General features: G+C 35.0%; 1 protein-coding gene and 1 long non-coding RNA gene across 6 annotated transcripts in view; one reads left to right on the top strand and one right to left on the bottom strand.

The window, feature by feature from the left end:
* Window positions 1-7,298, bottom strand: part of LOC122224308 — a 63,295-nt gene extending 55,997 nt beyond the window's left edge. Inside the window, exon 1 of the long non-coding RNA XR_006204718.1 lies at window positions 7,127-7,298. This is a non-coding gene — a long non-coding RNA (uncharacterized LOC122224308). The remainder of the gene's footprint in view (window positions 1-7,126) is intronic.
* SLCO1C1 (solute carrier organic anion transporter family member 1C1) overlaps window positions 1-19,594 on the top strand; it is a 67,374-nt gene extending 47,780 nt beyond the window's left edge. For 4 of the 5 annotated variants that reach the window (XM_042945943.1, XM_042945947.1, XM_042945945.1 and 1 more), the window contains 6 exons: window positions 4,930-5,125; window positions 9,140-9,305; window positions 12,155-12,339; window positions 14,165-14,229; window positions 17,695-17,812; window positions 19,335-19,594. In XM_042945943.1, the coding sequence (XP_042801877.1) occupies window positions 4,930-5,125; window positions 9,140-9,305; window positions 12,155-12,339; window positions 14,165-14,229; window positions 17,695-17,812; window positions 19,335-19,557 (953 nt within the window). In that variant the 3' untranslated portion in view covers window positions 19,558-19,594. The remainder of the gene's footprint in view (window positions 1-4,929; window positions 5,126-9,139; window positions 9,306-12,154; window positions 12,340-14,164; window positions 14,230-17,694; window positions 17,813-19,334) is intronic. The other variant, XM_042945946.1, reaches the window with a different exon arrangement.
* Window positions 19,595-21,366: the final 1,772 nt, after the last annotated feature.

Consider the following 21,366-nt stretch of genomic DNA (forward strand, 5'->3'; position numbering starts at 1 on the left):
CTTAACACCTACTTTGATTATCTGTAGAATGGTAAAAATAAAAGCATCATTAGTTTAAAATAGCAATGAAATAAGACATATAGAATACATTGTAAATGTACATAGCTGTCATTCAGTAAATATTGTTTTTTCACTTTCTCTTCTTCTATTTCTCTCTTTCATTTTTTGAGGGGGTGGGGAGGCTACAAGGAATGATCCTTTGTGTGATAAAGTAAGGGAGAAGCACAAAAAAAGCACATTTCCCCTCTCCTCTCAGAGTAGGCATTTGACATGACATGGAGGAAATAATAAGCAGAAATTTTCCTATGTGTTCAAAGGCCAGTTGTAACAATGACGATTTATTTTTGCTATACATGTTTTTACATATTGGCCATATTTCTAAAATTTAGAAATAATATTTTCTCAGGTTAACTACTTTAATTTTGCAAAGAAAATCAAAGAAAAATAGGCAACAAAAATGTTTCAAATTCAGAGACTAGGAAGTATATGACAGAATAATGTTGCTTTTTCAAATGTGTAACTTTTTTTTCCCATTGCTGTCTCCACTGGAAAAAGTTTAGATAGTGTAATTTTTCTCCTTTTATTTTTTTAAGCTTCTCCTATCACTGTTGAGTTATATTAAAATGATCTTATGTTTTGTTTTCCTTCTTATTACACAGATTGCAATTAGTCATTTTTCTTAATTTCTTAAAGTTTTTAATTACATCAGACAGTTTCTAGTGGACGTGATGCATTGACATTGACTATCATTTTTTTTTTTAATTTTTTTTTTTAACGTTTTATTTATTTTTGAGACAGGGAGAGACAGAGCATGAACAGGGGAGGGGCAGAGAGAGAGGGAGACACAGAATCGGAAGCAGGCTCCAGGCTCTGAGCCATCAGCCCAGAGCCGGACGCGGGGCTCGAACTCACGAACCTCAAGATCGTGACCTGAGCCGAAGTCGGACGCTTAACCGACTGAGCCACCTAGGCGCCCCGACATTGACTATCATTGATAACAGTGATTATCATTCTCAATTCTTGGAGATGTTACACAGACAAATATGAAAAAATTATGATAATTATTTGGGGAACGTTGCTTATACTAGAAAATATTAATTTATGTGGCTAAGTTAGCATAGCAAATTAAATATGTGTTAAGATGTGTTCTATATGTAGGTCAAGTTATTTTAAAAATCTGTGAGATAATGGAAAATAATCTTACTTTGTGAGGAAAAAATACTTTTATTATACTCAAGAAAGATGGCTAATTTTGCTTCTTTGTCTATACTAAATTGGCTATATGTGTGTGAAAAGTCCCGTAAATTTTTCCTTGTATTTCCCCCTGTAAAATTGAAATCTTAATATTTATATCTTCTAACATTAGAGTAATATAGTGAGGTCCATTACATATTACAGAATTTTACTTCACCAGAAGAGAAGCTCTAAAACATTCCAAAGTACTATTATTGTTATAGCCCATTACTATTCATCTTAATGGCTAAGCCTATCATATATTTGTATGAGAATCAGAGTTTCCAATTTATATTATAACTGTAGCTGACCATCTTAAAGCATTTTACACAACTCTAATAACTCTTGTTTGGGACAGTAACAAAGAACAAGGTCTTCAACGTGAATGAGTGTAGTGAAATAGCAGTAACAAATTTGCTCTTAAATTTCTCCTAGCTTTCCTGTTATTTGAGTAAATATATGAAATTCAAGATAAATGCATAAAAAATTGAAACAAATTGTGGATGCTAGTGTAAATTACAACTAATATTTCCACTTGGATATTTAGATGGTAAACGTTTTAAGATCAACACATTTTATGGTGTGAATAGCGAAGAAAGTGTGTAATGAAGAAATCAGAGTGAAATTTCTACCTCATTAAATGACTTTAAAGTGCCTGAAATCAAAGTAAAGAAACTTTGAGAGGCAAGTAGCACATTTCATTTAATGTTCAGGAAATTTGCTGTACACTCAATTTGGCCCAGCATAGATAGCTTACAGATCCTACGGAATTTGAAAGGGAGAATCAAGCTGACAGTATATTTGAAATGTACTACTACTATTTAACAGAATGATGTTAAAATTCCATTATCTTAAAATAGAGTAAACTATCCAGGAGAAATGTTATACTTGAATAAACTTAACTAAAGTTTGTCATTTAGCACCTTTTTAAGGAAAATTACAAGAAGCACAGTATATGATGGTGAGCACAGTTCTTGCCTTGAAGGTGAGATTGGAGGGGAAGGGGTGCAAACCAGGCAAGCTAACAGGTAATTGTGATAAGGATCAAGACTGCTGCCTATGAGACTCAGTAGAAGGGCCACAGGCAGAGGGAGGAAAGGAGATTCTGATGATCACCTTGAGTACCCTGATGCTAGATACGTCCCTGAAGGCACCATATGGCTGGCAGATGCTGTGATAAATCTCTAATGAGGAGAAGCCCAGAGTACTCTGGGAAAACAAACCTAATCTTGGAGTTAGAGAAAAATTCTCTAGCACAAGGTGCCAATACCTAAATCAAGAGCAAAAGGATAAGGAGGTGTTAAAAGACAAAAATATGGGAACTGGGGTGGAGTTTTGAAAGAACATTGTATCAGATGAAGCAGATATCTCTTTAAGAAAGGCCTGGAGGCAAGAGAACACATAAAACTTTCTGGAAGTTTTAAGAGAACACAAGCCTCTTAAAGGAGGTCAGTCAAGAGAGGATATCCCTGATATTTAACATTCTGTACTGTGGGAACAATGCAATTAGCATAATCCTATTTTGGTTCTCAGGCTCTTCTACGCCAGATCAGGGTAGGGAAAAGTCAGTGGAAACCAACAGAGCATGAAGCTACAAAACAAAGGGTGTCCTTTGTGCTGTGATGCCTTATGTCCCAGGTTTGATTGGTATCTTACAAAACAAATGAAATTCTAAGCACGTTCTCTGAAGGTCTCAATTTAGAGTCTATTTTTCAGATGATATTTTTAAAAAATGTTTATTTATTTACTTTTAGAGAGACAGAGCACATGCAAGTGGTGGGGTAGAGGCAGAGAGAGGAGAGAGAATCCCAAGTAGGCTCTGCACTGGCAGGGGAAGCCCAACATGGGCTCAATCTCACTGTGAGATCATGACCTGAGCCAAAATCAAGTCGGATGGTTACTGGACTGAGCTACCCAGGCGTCTGCAGAAGATATATTTTTTTTTATAAACTACTTTTGGAGGGATAGAATTGAAAGAGAGAGTGGACTCTGCCCTTTTTCTGTAAGTCTTGGATCTATGAGAGGGTGATTCAAAGTCAAGAACTATGAATATGTGTGTGTAAAAATAGGGACTTAAATGATACACATCAAATCCATGGCAGTGCTTAGTTCTTAAGAAGGAAGATGGAATCTGGAACAGAGAAAGAATGTGTTTTATATATCTTCATATTTAAAAATCAGAAAAATTGGGAGAAAATATTAGCATTTAATTTGAGTCATGAGAACTCAAGTTTGTTATATTATCTCCCATTATCTTCTCTCTTTTTTAAAGTAAATAATAATCAGTTTCCTCTTAGTTGATGTTTGGCTCTTTAGGGGCCCATATACATTCATCTCTGCCACTTTTCATAGCCACAAACCTCAGTTTAGTTGAGAAAGCAAAAACTATCACCTCCTCTTTTTTTTATTTCACTAATTTTGTGATTATGCCCCCTTCGAGGTGTGTTGATTTCTAATGTGACCATATTAATGTTACCGTTCCAATTTAAAAATCCAACCAAGTCATCAAAGAGCCTCTTTCCCCACCTTTTCTAATACAGACATGTTCCAATCTACCCACCCATCCCATTATTTTCATCTTTGTGAATCTGATAGCTTGAAATGCTAATAATAACTTAATTGAATGATATTTTTGTGCCATATATTGTGCTAGGAAGTTTCGATGTTATTCAGTCACCTCAGCACTATTTGCTCCATATTATAGGTAAGGAGACAGATTTATAGAAATTCAGAGTATCACCTGCAGTTGCACAACTATTAAGATGTGTGGCTGAGATCCAAACCCAGGCAGTTAGGTCTTCAGAGTCCAAGCTCTCAACCACTTTGTTAGACCTCTTCCTGGTATTGTTTTAAAATTACATTTATTTGATTACTAGTGAGGCTGCACATTTGTTTATCAAAAATCCTTCTCCCAAATGCTTAGAAGGAGAGACAGTATAACGTAGTGATTAAAAGCAGGGGATTTAACATTAGATTCTATCTTGTCAAATCTGGTTTTAACACTTACTAACCATGACCATAAGTAAATTGCTGTCTGAAGTGAAATTAACAATATAGCTACCTAGAGTTGTGGTAAAGGGTAAATGTGAGAGATATATCAGATGCTTACCTGAGTGGCTGGTACATCATAAGCAAATAATAAATATAAAAGTAGTCTATTAATACATTGTTATTGTTGTTTTTTTGTGGTGGTTGTTAAGGATACCAAACTAAGCGGACAAGAGTGTAAATAAAAATAAATTTTGTTTGGGCCAGAAAAAAGAACAAACACTGTTTCTTTGTTCCCTAAATTCCACGTGCCTATTAGTCTTTTACACATAACCTTAAAGAACATTAACTTCACCCAGTTGCCCCTTGATTGAACATGTCAATCCTGGGATTAGACCAGAAAGACATTGACTCATTGACTAACTCATTGTTTATTGATTTTGGACTCTGTGCTAGACACTGTTTTAGGCAGACCTCTGAGACTCTGTTGGGCTATCCTTAATCTATAACCTAGACATTCATCAAAATCTCTTGATATGTCAATAGACAATAGTGAATGAATATTTCTATAACTTAAAATGACCAACTAGTCTAATAATTTGTCAGGAAGTATTATAATTTTGTATAATCCCTTAGAAAGTTTATGTCAGTGTACTCAGATTTCTTTTAGAGATTCACAAAATGACATATATATTTTTTATTCCTCAGGGCTCATCAATATACCTGCAGTGGCCCTTGGAATATTCTCTGGGGGAATAGTTATGAAAAAATTCAGAATCAGTCTGTATGGAGCCGCAAAACTCTACTTGGGATCATCTGTTCTTGGGTACCTCCTATTCCTTTCCCTGTTTGCACTGGGCTGTGAAAATTCTGATGTGGCAGGACTAACTATTTCCTACCAAGGGTATGTTCACTCATTAAGTTATCTGAGGACATTGGCTTGTTTAATCAAATTATTGATAGAATTTCAAAATAAGATAATTTGATTTTAAGCATCCTAACTATGAGAAGGAAATTATTGTTTTATCGTGAAATAGCTGACTGTACTTTGACATGGAAACTGTTATTGTCACCAAAATCTGTCATCTCCTTTGAATTTGGTTGTCTAAGAGAAATTATTAAAAATACTAAATCTACATCTTACTTTAGGGAAGCAACCTAATAGTGGAAAATACAGACCTTGAATTTTGCCTCTGCCCATTATTAGTGAAGTGACATTGTATAGATCATTTAATCTAATCAAGTCTCAAATTTTTAAATAAGAATTATAGCTACCTTATAAAATTTTGTAAGCCTTAAGCAAGATAATATACACGGAAGTGATTAGTACTTGCCTGGCACAAAATCAATGCACCATTTGTAAACAATTTTTTTTTCTTTGAACACTTGGATAACTGGAAAGGTCTCTGTGACACTTTTTGTTCTGTTATACTCAAATCATGTGAAGTTTCAGGAAAGAATGCTATTCCTCAGCCCAGTAACCCACACAACAGCTCTCTTTAGCTCTTTGCAGTTGGTCAAGGGAATATTTATTATGCTCTCAAACCTATGCCATCTTATGTAAGGTAGATGGTTAATTTTCTTAGTTTCCAGGGTCTATCACTCCTAATACAAAGCTCAATCTTGAAGAAACTACTCTGTCTTTTCCTTTCAAGAGTCCTTGATATCACTCTACCTCTGAAAAAGAGTTCCCAGAGGTAGCTCTCTTCATTCTTCCACCTAACTATGCATTTTCTATTAAAAAAAAAAGTTATTAGGCCGCTACTATGTGCCAAGCCTATCACTGTGACTGCACTGTCTGACTGCCTAAAACTCTGCTGATCTAATGTTCTGTCTTCTGCTAGTTCATGTGCCTCTTATTTACTGCTTGCTCTCCAGCTTTCTTCCTATACCTCCTTCCAAGCTCACCTATCTGTCTTGTTTCCATATTCCAGTCTCCAGCACCTTTATTAACCTGGTTTCTCCTGCTGTTAAGTGAACATCAACTATACTTTTCACCATCTAAAATGTCCAGGAAAATTAGTGACTGCCAAGTTTATATAACATTGCTCCTGGGAGTTACCACAGTAATATTAGACTTAACTGAGTGTAGCATTGACTTGGTAATAGTCAGCAATGTAGATTAAGGACATTAATTGTCAATAGGACTTGCAAGAAGATTCTAAAGAGAGTAGAAGCTCTGTGTTATCTTTAACTGTCCCTATAATCCTAATGGTAGATGGACAGTGGTAAAGTACTTTGTATTTTGCAATTTACAAAACAGCATAACTTTCATTATCTCACTTGTATCCTCAGAGCATCTTTATGAGGTAAGTTTTGTTATCCTCGTTTAAAGTAAAATGTGTTTAGAAAGGTCAATTATCTCGTCAACATATAATATTCTGTCTACCACATCATGCTGTCTTGAAGCCAGAAGCAAACACATAGACAGTCACTAACTTTTGAAGTTCAAATTAAAAGTATACCCACAAAATAAATGATTAAATATTTTTAAACAAAGAAAAGATAATATAGTCATTGCATGAGTACTAGCCCTTGAAAGCAGTCACCTTGAAAGACAATAACTACATTGCAATAATGCTATCATTGTTAAAACATTCTAAAACTCCTCTTTTGCAATTTGCTTTCCATATATTTCAGAATATTCTCAGTAATGACAAAGATTTAACCTTACAAGTAGCTTTGCTATTGGAAGCTGCCAAAAGCAATGGCAGCATACCATGAAAAAGCTCTTCCATCCAGCATGACTATTTTGAAAGAAAAATCTCATTCGAGTATAAGCATTCTGACTTATTTGATTAAACTTATCTTAAAATTTTAAATAACAACACTGTAAGCACATCCTTTGTAAAATATGCAACTAATTTCCACTACAAGATTGTCCTAGATGATAAATGTAACTTACGTTTAGTAGATAACATGATTGGCCTTATAAGATACAACATGCTCCCCAGGGATTATCCTCAGTTGCTTTGTTTCACAAGGCTGTTTTGATTCTGGACACTCAACAGGAACCTTGTAGACAGCTTTAGATGTGGTAATGGAAGAAACTTTTCTTCTGTAATATTGAGAGTAAGTTTGATGTTATACCAGAATTTGGAATCCAGAGGCTTGGAAGAGTTCTCATTCTGAAGTTTGTCACTAATAAACATTGTGAAATTGAGCCAATAATTTGCCCACTTTGGACCTGACTTTCCTGATCTACCAAATGAGAAGTTGACCTAGATCTCCCCCAAAACTCTTTCAGCACCAGACTTCTGAGACCTTATTCCTACAATATCCATAGTGGCCTCATTCTAAGCTTTCAAGGCATTTATTTATACTGTTAGATATTACCAACAGTCTCAATTAATTTAACGATTAGCGCCTTATGGAAGAGAATAGTTGAAATATTCCTACAAGATTTCTCAGGAAGCCTGCTTATACCCTTTTATTCTGTCCGAAGACATCTCAGAGGCTTTTGTTTTTATGTTTGAGGTAACCACATGCATAGGAGTTCTACCAGATGGAATATTCCATCAGTTACGAAATTATAATTGCAATCATTATATGAAATACCTCTTAGAAGGAGGGGCCAAAATGACTGATTTTTCCCCTCCAAAATAGAATAGCATTTTACTTCAACTTACCAGAAATCTTGTTTCCTAACAGAATATATCCCAAATTGTTCTTAGTACTGGAGATACAGGAGTTAATAGAAACAAACAGTTCCTGCCCCGACTCAGTATACATGATAGTGTATGTGGGGTTTTTGTTGTTGTTGTTTTGGTTTTAAGTCTCTCAAATATTTCAGGGAAAAAATGAGAGGAGAATAAGCAAATAAATTCAAAACAAGAGAGAAAAAGCAAAGAATGATGGAGTGCCAAGGGATGAAAAATAAGGTACAGGTAGAAGAGAAATACCATTGCATAAGTACCCCCTTAGAAGAATAAAGGAATATGAAAAGAGCAAGGAGAATAAGAGTAGAAGGGTTAGGTAATACAGGTGAGAGGAAGAAATAGATATGAAAGAGAATGAATACTGGGAGAGTTAAAAGGGGAATGTAAGACAGAATGACAGGGAGAGAAAAGAGAGAAGACAATCAAAATTATGTAAAGGGAGCGATTAAAACAAAAAGCCAGCTCCTTAAGGGCATATATTCTCATTCATATTTGTAACTCTCTTCTCTCTTCCCCAAGCTAGCACTTAGAAGGCTTCCACAAAATTTTTGAACACATGAACAAATGAATGGGTAAGTCATTGAAAAAGCATGTGCAAGAGAGTTAGAAAGAATGCCTTAAGATATGGACAAGCTACGTAGTGTGGGAGATTATGAGAGAGAGAAAGAGAGAGAGAAAAGTTAGATGAACTGGCAATACATTTATTAGACAGGCAAATAGGATATGTAGCTCTCCAAACCAAGGTCTGTTGAAATAATGTTGACTGCTTGATTGTTTTTTTTTCTTTCACCACACCATCAGCAATGTCCATTCTACTGATGCCTAGACAACAATTCTGAAGGAAATTTACACACATGCACGCATGTACATGCATACACTACTTGCAGTGCATTTCAGTAATGTCATAAATCACTCTAAAAGTTTATTTCTTTTCTGCCTTGTTAGCCATCTTCCTACATCTTTGCATAGGAATATATTAGAAGGTCCTAGACACTGTCAATTTTAGTAAAAACCATAAACCCAGAACTGGATATTATGTGAAGTTGTAAACTTCTAAAGATAACTTTCAAGAGAAAGCTGCTTAAAAGTAGACTCACATCTAATCATCAGAAGCTGGCATTTCTGATGACAGTTGTGTTTCCAAAAGGCAAACTCTGTTGGCAGTGCCATTTATATCACTCAAGAACATTGATTTTTGAAAATATTAGGGTGCTGCCTGCTTAAGAGGTAATATTTTATACTGTTACATTTCTTTTCAGAACCAAACCTGTCTCTTATCATGAACGAGCTCTCTTTTCAGATTGCAACTCAAGATGCAAATGTTCAGAGACAAAATGGGAACCTGTGTGTGGCGACAATGGAATCACATATGCATCGGCATGTCTCGCTGGCTGTCAGACCTCCACCAGGAATGGACAAACTATGGTAAGAAAGCCCTAATGTGTGTGCCTGTGATGCCTGCGACAATACATAACCACAGAGCTCTGCAGGGACTCAGGGACAAACCCAGCAGCAGACTGCACTTATAGCAGACCTGGCTCTTACTCTACCCTTGTTCTTTTGTATGGAGACAGGAAACATCACCATTGGTGGTGGACTAGAGTTGTTGAAAGAATTAGGATAAGAATTAGAATCATGAGACATGTTGGAAGAGCCTTGCAATGATGTAGGCTAGTTCTCTCATTTTGCTTATGAGGAATCTTAGCCTCAAATGAGAAAGTCTCGGTCATAAGATCATATGATAAGGTCTGCATTGGGATCCATGTTTCCTGACCTCAAAACCAGTGGTCCTTGGAGGTTTTAGGGAGAGGACAAATAGAGGTCAGTGTTAGAAAGTCTAGTCCAAGAGGTCTAAATCCAGGGATCACAAATTGAGGAGATTGATGATTCCAAACACTCTGCCTGAGAAATCAAGCTGATGTGTGTAATAATGAAGAGAGTAGGGGGCTCGAATGAAGGGGTTCTATAAGATGGATGAGGGAGTTGAGGTTGGAAATAAATATAAGAAATCAGTTGTGAAGGATATTAAGTACTTAAAGCATTAAGACTCTTTCTCCAATCACACCTTTATGTTTCTGCCCCAAACATAGACTCTTCCTTAGTACAAACATGTACTCTCTGTATATATGGCTAGGGGTCAGACTGCTGTCTACTTGTGCTGATGAAATCTGCCTGTATTTGACAGTCCTGGAGGGCTGAAAATTAACCCACATGTCTATTTGCATATGCTTATCAACTAGATAAGAATGCTTAGGCAAAGACATCTGTAGACACAGAGTAACATGTTGATTTTCTCTGTTTATTGTTATTTTGACATTTTATTCAGAACATGAAGGATTGGCCTCTAGCAACAGTAAATAGGACTACTTATCCATCTGAAATCTGAGCGGTTTTTTACTTCCTCTTCCCTTTCCTCTCTCCTTTCTCCCTCCCTCCCTTCCTCTCTCTCTCTCTTTCTCTCTCCCTCCCTCCCCCTTTCTCCCTTTTCTTCCTTTCTTTCATTCTTTCTTTCTTCTCTTTCTCTCTTTTCCATCCTCCTCCTCCTTGTCTTTCAGCTACTACTTTTTTGTCCAAACTGCTTGGAAGTTTTCCTTGACTAGAACTTCCACTTATTGAAGGCATTCATGCCAGAAACTAAGAAAGGTGCTTTAAAAAATGGATTTAAATATCATGGTCTTCAAGTAATTGGGTATTACTTTACTTTTTTTTCCATATGTGAGAACTGAGGCACTGAGATGCCTAAACTCGCATATCTTGTATGAAGCAGAGTCAAAGTTCAGAATCCTTTTACCTGGCATTAAAAAAAAAAAAAAAATTAAATGTTGCTACTCTTCCTTGAAAAGGAAAAGCCAACTTTATTTCATTGTTTATCTAAAAATTCACAAACTCTTTTGTTTTTTGTTTTTTAATTTTTAATGTTTATTTTTTGAGAGAGAGAGAGGGAGAGAGAGAGAGAATGATCAGGGGAGGGGCAGAGAGAGAGGGAGACACAGAATCCGAAGCAGGCTCCAGGCTCTGAGCTGTCAGCACAGAGCCCATCATGGGGCTCGAACCCACGAACTATGAGATCATGACCTGAGCTGAAGTTGGACGCTCAACTGACTGAGCCACCCAGGCTCCCCATCACAAACTCTTTTGTGATAAAAGTGACAACTCATAATATATACACCTTTATACATGAAATTTACAAAAATAAACTAATAGGGATTATAAAAATTGCCTCTATGTCCAAGATTTAGTTGAGGTTTATTTTTTCAGGTTTTTTTTCCCCCTGGTAACCATTATAAAGTCCTGTCTTCAAATTGTGCCCATTTATTTAACAAAGTTTTATTGAGTGCCTGAGGACCCGTTTTAGGTCCTCATGTACAGTGTACATGTACCATGATGAGAAAGCAGACAGTTTCTGCCAGAGGTTTCATTCTAGTGGGGGTATATGATTTAAAAATAAATGATTATATAATATTCTAATGGGTAGTGATAAGCACTGTAAAGAAAAGATAGGATAAAGGATGGAGAGATGGGGATAGTCTTTTGAATGGGTAGTCATGGAAGCCCTCTCTAATGAGCAGAGACTTGAGGTATGTGTGCCAACCTTATAGCTATCTGGCGGAGCTTCCCAGCAGAGAAAACAGCAAGGCTATGAGACGTGGGTAAACTTGCCATGGTTGAGGGTTTGCAAGGACACAGTGGAAGCCCATTTGTGTGGCTGAAACAGAGGAAGAGGGGGAAGATCATTGAAGAGTGAGGTTAGAGCAGAATCCATGATAGTGTGTAAGCCACTATGATATTGGATTTTATACAACAAGTGTGATAAGAAGCTATTGGAAAGCTGAGAATAGTGACTGCCATTTTTAAAGGCTCACTTTGGTTACTATGTGGGTAACAGATGATAGCTGGATAAGAGTGGATGTAAGTTGAGTGTAAAGAGATCATTGCAATAACCAAGACAAGAAATAATGGTGGCCTAGACTTGGAAGTGGCAGAGAAAGAGATAAGGCATGATTGGATTTACTAAGACTTACTGAGAGATTGTTCTGTGATGTCACTAGTTTGAAGACCAACCACCTTCTGTTTGGATAAAAAAAAAAAAAAGTTATCTATATAGATTTTACTTTGCCTGATATACCCTAACACCAAGAAGTAAAAGAATATTTACCTTATTGTTTATATAATACATATATATTATACTGTGAGGTCTTTTAAAATGAATACTTATCTTCAACTTTATTCAAATGTTAACTCAATAATTGGGACTCTTTTCTGTTGTGTTACAGATGTTTTATAACTGCACCTGTGTGGGAATTGCAGCCTCAAAGTCAGGAAATTCCTCAGGCGTGATGGGCAGATGTCAAAAAGATAATGGATGTCCCAAAATGTTTCTGTATTTCCTTGTAATTTCAGTCATCACGTCCTATACTTTATCCTTAGGTGGCATACCTGGATACATATTGCTTCTAAGGTGAACACTGATTTCCCTGCCCCAATTTTAATATAATACTATAATCATCTAGAGGATTGATTTCAAATTCTGATCTATAGAATTATGATTCCTTATAGCTCTTTTAGGGAACTTGTCCCACATCCTTGTTCTAGTTTTATCCTTTTCCCACTTTGGGCTTTTATGTAAATATATGGTTGAAGTTTTTCTAGTTAAAATTTTTCAGATCAATTTTTCAGATCACAGCGATGTCAGTGCCTACATCACTGTAGCCACTTAAAAACAGTATGCTATTTCTAATGGTGGCAGTAATATTAACCAGTGTAGACTAAGTGTGTGTGTGTGTGTGTGTGTGTTTAAGATTTTATTTTTAAGTAATCTCTTTACCCAATTGTGGGGCTCGAACTTACAACCCTGAGATCAAGAGTTGCATGCTTTACCAACGAAGCCAGCCAGGTGCCCCTAAACTAAACCTGTTTTAGATTAAACATGGTTTCACTGAATTATTGGTGATAAAATTTTAAAATACTTTAAAGATTCATTTAATACCACAGTGTTTCACATTTATTATTTTAATCTGTAAGGTTATTTTTCTTGTTCTGACTGGAATTATCTGTGTGTGTGGGGGGGGGGGGAGGTGTTCATGATTTTTTAATCAATTTTCTCTAATTCATGAATATATGTTAATGTTAATTATTATGTTAATGACCCCAAGGTCATTAATTATGTTAATTACCCCAAGGGTTTTTGCTTATAAAACACTAAAATAATTTTTAAAACTGTGCACCACTTTTGCACATTAAGTGGACATCTAAAAATTTATCATAAGTTTAATAGTAATTAAGCATTGATTTCCAGTATATTATAAATATTTACATTTACAAATATAATGATTTTATTTTATTTATTTTATCTTAAAGTATACTTATTTTGAGAGAGAACACTAGTGAGGGAGGGTCAGAGAGAGAGGGAGAGAATCCCAAGCAGGCTTCCCGCTGTCAGCACAGAGCCCAATAAGGGTCTCCATCTCATGAACGATGAGATCATGACCTCTGCCCAAATCAGAAGTTAGACACTTAACCAACTGAGTCACCCATGCACCCCCCAAAATATGATGATTTCAATGTAGATCACTCTTTTAAATGTAATCAGTGAGAATCTAGAAAAAAGATTAGATAACTAATATCATCTAACTTTATACAAAAAATCTTTTACAGTAAATATCTTACATATTTCTTCTCCTTGTGCTTATATCTTCATTCAACTTCCCTATAGGCTTCTCATCTGTTGTAATATAATTTATTTTTGAATATTTTTTATTGATTCTCCTATCATAGAGCTCTGTTAAAAAAGTGTATAAATTCAAACTTTAAAATATTAGTTTCATAACTAGTATTGTCATTGATAAATTTTTTATTATGAAATTAGCCTTGCAAATATTACTATTATACAATTAATCAAAATAACCTAAAAATATTACAAATATTGATAAAATTATTAAACATAAAACATCAAATTTATTGGAAACCAATCTTATGAGATGGATTAGGTGATTTTTAAACTAAGTCATAATATTAAAGGATGAATATTATATTATTCTAAAATTAAATGAATCAAAAGTATTATATACATCTTTAATTTCCCACAGTATATTATGGAAATTGATTAGGAAAGATAAAAAATAGAACCTGACATCCACAAATATGTTCTTCACAAAAGGGCTTAAGGAGAAGCTGAATAATTGTGTTTTCAAATGGGAGCATGATTTAGAAAGCATTGCCCCAGAATTCTCAGACCAGAATTGTTCTTCACTATATTTTTTTTATGGTGCTTTTGTTGGTTTTAGGTGCATTAAGCCACAACTTAAGTCTTTTGCCCTGGGAATCTACACCTTGGCAATAAGAGTTCTTGGTAAGTATAATTTATGTTTTAATTATGATAGCCATGATAAATGTATTTTGAATACCTTTCTATGTATTTTTATAGAATTATCATGCATAACTACATAATATAGGTGGTTAGATGCATATCGTTTTTCCTTCCTTCCTTCATTCCTTCCTTCCTTCCTTCCTGCCTTCCTTCCTTCCTTCCCTCCTTTATTCTCTTCCATCCTTTGTTCTGTAAATATTTCTTGAGAGCCAATGCTCTGCCCATGGTATAATAAAGGGATTTTGTGAAATTAGTGACATTTTTCGTTTAATAATCTTGTCTCCTCCAGCATTGGTCTATTGTCAAAAAGTTTATTCTCATTATAAAAAAGCCCTCTGAGAATAAAGGAAGATATGAATCAGTAAGAAAGGCTGAAGCTTTAATATAATTTTTTTTCAGTTATTAAAATTGAAGGAATTCTTTTGAGCTACTCTCAATGCTAGGATGTATCATTTGTTAGAAATATCAGTTCATTCATGCAATCAAAACAGTATGGCTTTGAGTTGACAATTTTCTAAATGTAATTGGAATGTTTTTTACTAGCTAGAAGATTTTTCAATATGCATTTAAGTTAAAGTCCATAGAAAATAGAGTTAATGAGTCAGATAAATTTTCTATCTGTACAAAGTTTATATTCTAAAGAAGAAAGTGAAACAATAATAAATATTCCTCTGTAATTTAACAGAAAAGAAATACTAGAGAGAAAAATAAACTCAGATCTTTAAAAAATCTGAAAATAAATAGATTTGATATGAAATGGGTATATATGAAGATGCAGTATGGCTGCAATATGAAGATGCCATCATGGCTGGCTTTAATTCTGTGACATAAAAACAAAGATTATCTTGAAAAATGTCAGATTATCAAGCCTGAAGTATGTCCCTAGCTGGAATTGGTTTCTGTATCTACCTCCCTTTGGAAATGTAATGTAACCTACACTGTGCAAAAGATTTCTACTGGCTGGCTCAGTAGAGCATGTGGCTCTTGATCTCAGGGTCATGAGTTCAAACGCCATGTTGGGCATGGAGTATACTTAAAAAATAAATAAATAAAAATAAAGTATAAAAAAAGAAATGATTCATAAAATTGACTTCATAAAAATATATCCAGTAAAACCTTGGTTTGAGAGCATAATTCGTTCCAGAAACATGCTTGTAATCCAAAGCATTTGTATATCAAAGCAAATTTCAAGAACCATTGGCTCAGTTGTGATCATATGATGTTTGGCATCACATACTACTCAGATTGCAAGACATTGCTCATTTATCAAGTTAAAATTTATTACAAATGTTTGTTCATCTTGCAGAACACTCACAGAACAAGTTGCTCTCAATCCAAGTTTTTACTGTACTTGAAAATGGCAAAAATATCATAAGCAAAGTCAAAAGGCAAATGATAAACTGGGAACAATTTTTTTTTGCAATTTATGTAACAAAAAATTTATAAAATCTCTGTGATAAAGAGAGCCTCTAGGTGTTAAGAACAAAAGGACCAACACACAAGTTGAAAAATGGGTAGAAGATATGAATAGCCATTTCATAGAAAAAAACGTAAATGCCTCATATATAAAAAAATGTCAAACTCTCCCATAATAAGGAGAGCACAAATTGAAATTGCACTGATATAATATTTTTTGCTTATCAGATTTGCAAATTACCAAATGTTGTTTGCAATGTATGGGAAAATAGGTACACTTAAACATTACTTTTGAGCACATGGTACCATTTCTCAATGGTCTCAACACTCAATGGAGGGTTATGTGGCAATAACTAACAAAATTACATATAGATTTATCTTTTGACCTAGCAATCCCACTTGTAGGCATTGATGCCAAAAATGTGCTAGCAAAACTATGAAATAAGTCAAAGGTTATGAATGTCTCATTGTGGCATTATGTATAATAGCAAAACTGCAGTCTAGTTGTCCATCAATATGAGATATTTAAATAAAGTATAGTGAACCCATATGATGGAATCCTATGGAGCTGTGAGGAAGAATGGGGAAAAAATCTCTGTCTAATGTTAACAAGTAGATTAGTCAGTTCTAACTGCCATGACAGAATACCACAGACCGAAGGACTTAAACAACAGAAATTTATTTTCCTATGGTTCTGAAGGCTGGGAAGTCCAAAATGAAGGTGCCCACAGGCCTGGTCTTTGGTGAGATCTCTGAGACCTCTTTTCCTGGTTTATAGACAGCTGCCTTCTCACGGTGTCCTCACAAGCATCTTAGTCTGTGTACACATGGAAAGAGGGGGAGAGCTTTGGTATCTTTTCCTCTTCTGATTAGAACACCAGTCCTACTGAATTAAGTCCCTACTCTTATGGCTTCATTTAACCTTAATTATCTGCCTAATAACTCTATCCCCAAGTGCAGTCATATTAATGTTAGGGCTTCAACATCTGAATTTTGGAGGGACATAATAGTCTATATACCAAAGGATACCCAGGATAGACTCTTAAGTGAAATGAAGTAAAATGTAGAACAATGTTCGTTGTATGATGCATTTGGTGTAAGAAGTATGGAAAAGTGGAAATATTATATGCATATGCAAATGTATTTGCTAATATTTAAAAAAAGAAACAAAGGAAGTATAAACTAAAAACATGATGATGATGGTGGTGGTGGTGACTGTAAGGGAAGAAAGGGAAAAGAGAGGACAGGATGGAAAGTAGAGTTTGTAAATGTGACTCTTATTTATGTTTTAATTTGAAATTATGCAAAGGTATTCTATAATTAAAAAACAATGGAAAGAAACTCAGACATTTTTCAAACAAACTGAAACTAGCTGTATATCATATAAGATGGCATAACCATAAAGAAAAACATTTAGACTTAAAAGGACATGATCATTACCAAATCCACATAGCCTCACTACATTTTGCAGTCTTATCTTTAATATTAACATTGGTATTGTTATGTTGAACTATTACATATTTTTAGATAAAACAAATGAGATGTTAATATAATTAGAATCAGTATTTTCAGCCCAATAGAAAGGTGATAAAAGCATAAAATAGTACAACCCATTCTTAAGTAATGGGAAGATGACCAGGAAAAGTAAGGTACACAGGGGTTAGGTTTGTTATGGAGATTTAGCTGTGCGCCTTCTCCTTTGCTAAAAGCCTCTTGGAATTAAGAATCATCCTTCTCTCCTTGGTACAGAGAGGGGAACCCTCTTACAAATGGAGATTTCTCTTATAAATGTAAATTTCCCTTACAAAAGGAAACACGTTCTATCTTCAGGGCTTCTCCTGTGCCTTCTGTTTCTCAAAATAACCTTTATGCCAGAGGAAGATGATGATGTGGCATATCCCGGTCTCCTCTAGGTACCCTATTACCTCCAAAGCAGTATTATTTTTAGTTTGAAAGTAATTGGTTCCAGAGACTCATTCATTACAAAGATGTGTGTATATTTTTAGAAGCAATTATTTGTTTTCCACACAGCAGGAATCCCAGCTCCCGTGTATTTTGGAATTTTGATTGACACTTCATGCCTCAAATGGGGATTTAAAAGATGTGGAAGTAGAGGATCCTGCAGATTATATGATTCAAATGCTTTCAGGTACTGTATCATCCTCATTCCTGCATCTCACTGCTACAGCATCCCAGGTTTGCCCAATGAAATTGGCAGTAAACATTTCTTATGTAGTTTCACTGCGGAATGATAATGTAACTAAGAGGTGTGTTCTATTTTATAGAATAATTTTATTATTCACTTGGCTAGACCTGTGTTTGTCCCCATTCCTAATCTTGACTCCCATCTTAAATGAGTAATCATTTTTTTTAAAATGCACAAAAGATTCCAGAATACAATAGAATTTGGCAACTTTATGCGCACAAGTGGGTAATTCTCTGGAGCTCAGAAGCATTTAAATTTAGGTCACATTTTGGGTTCAATTCTATTCTTTTTTAAACTGAGCCAAACTGTCCCATTTACGTCAGATATAATCCCCCTGGGCAAGAGTTGGATTTGGCTCTAAATCCGTCTAGCTTTTATTGCCAAACTGATGTTCAATTATTCCAGTACTTGAGATGCATAAAAGTAAAAGGTTTTTTCTGTGTGTATGAGTGTGTATGGAGCTGAGGGGCATGGCTTTTTCACTATGGTGTCATTCAGTTCAGTTCATCCAACACTTAGTCCCCTTATTGCTTAAAGCAATGCTTCAATGGCTTAAAAGCAGGAAGGATTTTTTTTTTTTTTTGATTTACAATCTGAGCATTTTCTGGAGAAATAAACTTGGTACTGAACTATGTAAGTTGGAAGCTGGATATGAATTGAGCCAACCATCTTAAATAAGTTTGTTTGATTTAATAGGCTTTGATGTTATGTGAGAAATTTATTTTGGTTTGAAAGGGACTTGATCTGTGAGTAGAATTTGTGCTTTGCTCACATTTGCTAAGGCTGCATTCACTTTAATGTAAAGACAATGTATTTCAGTCAGAGACTGAGTATGTGTACAAGGTGACCAGAATAAATCATTTAACCTGTCCTGTTTTATGATAGAATGAAGAACTAAAGTCTTATTGAAGAAAGTGAATCAAACCTCATTCTGCTCTACTAAGAGCTCTGATTCTCCCTTAACATTGCTCCTTTTTTTTTTTTTTTTTTTTTTTTTTTTTTTGTAGAAGTGCATCTGGGCAAGTTTCAAGGGTAGGGTAACCACATAATTTATTATTCAACCTGGACACTTTTGAGAGTGAAAGGGGCACTATTAAAAAGTACACTGGGATAACACCAGCATAAGCTAGGACTGTTCTGGACAAATAGGCATATGGTCACCTGGTTTAAGGGAATAATTTACAGAGAGGATGGAACTGATTATGTAATTAGTAGTAACTAAAATTATGGCATCACTAAGAGATGGCTTTATATTAGTACACTGTCTTCAGTAGTCTGCCCAATGTTCACAGAAAGCTCTTTTATAGCCACTAAATCTGCATTCTTAAAGAAAATCATCCTCATGATGGTTTCATTGGTAGATCGGTTTTATTGACATGATATTTATTGATTAACGTTGCCTTCCTTTCACACTTTGAAGTTGGGTAGTTGCAATAATAGTGATTGAGCGTCTCTCTTCTTTTAGACACATATATCTGGGACTAACTGTGATGCTGGGCACAGTGTCTATTTTCCTAAGTATTGCAGTACTTTTCACTTTAAAGAAAAATTGTGTTTCAAAACATAGAAGCTTCAGAACCAAGAGAGAAGGAACAATGGTGTCTACAACAATCAGGAAGGAAAACTGTACTACAGGTGATCATTTGCTACAAGCCAACTACTGGCCAGGCAAGGAAACACAGCTTTAGAAAGATTATGACTTGAAGCCATGTTTTCTAATTTCTGGAAATTCTGCAAATAGATTTCAATCTAAAGGGTTTTAAAGTGTAATTTTTTTTCTCCTTTCAAAAGATGTCTTGGATTTTGACCCTAGGTATTAGATGACGTATCTGATAACAAATATAATTAAACATATAACAGACAATGTAGATAATAAAGTTCATCTAAACCTTTTAATTCATTATATTATTTATATAAATTACTTATATTATTTACTCGTCCTGCTAAATTTTGCCTTGTGCCCATTGATATAGTAGCCGTATTCCTAGTAGAACAAGTGTCCTAATAGTCTAATGGCTGTGTGTAATTTCTAAACTGAGATACTTGTCAAGGGGCAGAGAATACTGTTAAAAAATTAAATTATATTCTTGGCCTCCTTTAAATATGACCTTAATGCAGATGTTAGGATAGAGTCAGAACATGTAGAGAAAGATATTTTTAAGCTCTTCCTTTTTTTTTTTTTTTTTTGGAATACAGTAATTGATACAGAAATGTATAGTGGCAAATAATCTTGGGGGATTAGAATTTTGGATTATTACCTATTCTACCATTCATTATATGTGCATTGTGTGTGATGCTTAAAGTGACCATGGTGGTAAAGTAATAAAATTAATATTAACATGCTTTATTGTCCTTCTATAAATTTAGTGGATTAAAAATATTGGTAACACAATACTGTCCCAATTTGAATGTAAGCTGTTCCACACGTATGCACGTGACATTATCCTAAAACATATTTGAAAGTTGAATTTCTGAAAGTACAGTAGTCGTAGGTGTTATAACAGGAATGCAGACTGAGGGGTTGAGTGATGGTGTGGTTCTTGGGTGCTCTAACTGGCACTCATCACAGGGCCTAATGGTTTCTGGGCAGGTTGCTGACACTGCTGTGGCCTGCCAGATAGCTCTCTGTTTCTGGACAACTGAATAAGTCAGGGCAGCCCTTTCCTCTTTGCGGGCTTCCTGGTGCTCCTCTGAGAAGATATAGTAGGCTCAGTGGTCCACCATCTTTAATCGTCAGCTCTATTATGTACTATATTTTTCTGTCTCCACAACAGCTGCATAAGAGGGGCTTGGGCCTCACAAGAAAAGCAGAATTAAGGTAGAGACCGCCCCAGTGGAATCTCGAAATTGTACTGCAATTATTAGCAGCCTATACAACAAACAGAATGTGCAATCAGGAAACTCCCAAAAATAAGTTTTTTGAGGAGTTTCTTGGAGCCTGTGTCCAACAAGAATGTCTAGCTCAAAAAGGTAATAGTCTTCAACAATGGAAGGATAATATAGTACAAACAAAATAGTTTGCTGTCTTTTCATTTTTCCATTACATACCAATCCTGTAAGTATGAATAGAAAAAAAAGAGATGGAAAGTTTAGGATGGAGAGAAGAGAAAATTTCCTTTAAGTGTATATTCATTTTGTCATTTTATTTGAATTAGTGATGCAAGATTTTCTCATATTTTACTGTTTTTGAAAATGAAAATAGACGGTTTTTTGTTTCAAGCATGCCTACATCAGACCTGCTGCTGATGTGCTAATGTGAGAGCAGGAATTCTTTTTTGTCATCTCAGTATCAATCTTACCCACAATAAATATTTACCAAGTTGGTGAGGGAGTATACTTGTCAAGAATTTGCTCTGTAGAGATATAATTAAAGTTCAAGCTCTTCATCCTGTCTCCCACATCCTCTTTATTTTTTAAACATTTGTAGCAATATCATGAAAAATAATTTTTTTGCAAGTAAATCTATAAACAGAATCTTATCCAATTTACTCTTGATA

This window comes from Panthera leo, chromosome B4, assembly GCF_018350215.1.
Source record: "Panthera leo isolate Ple1 chromosome B4, P.leo_Ple1_pat1.1, whole genome shotgun sequence".
In the NCBI taxonomy this organism is placed as follows: domain Eukaryota; kingdom Metazoa; phylum Chordata; class Mammalia; order Carnivora; family Felidae; genus Panthera; species Panthera leo.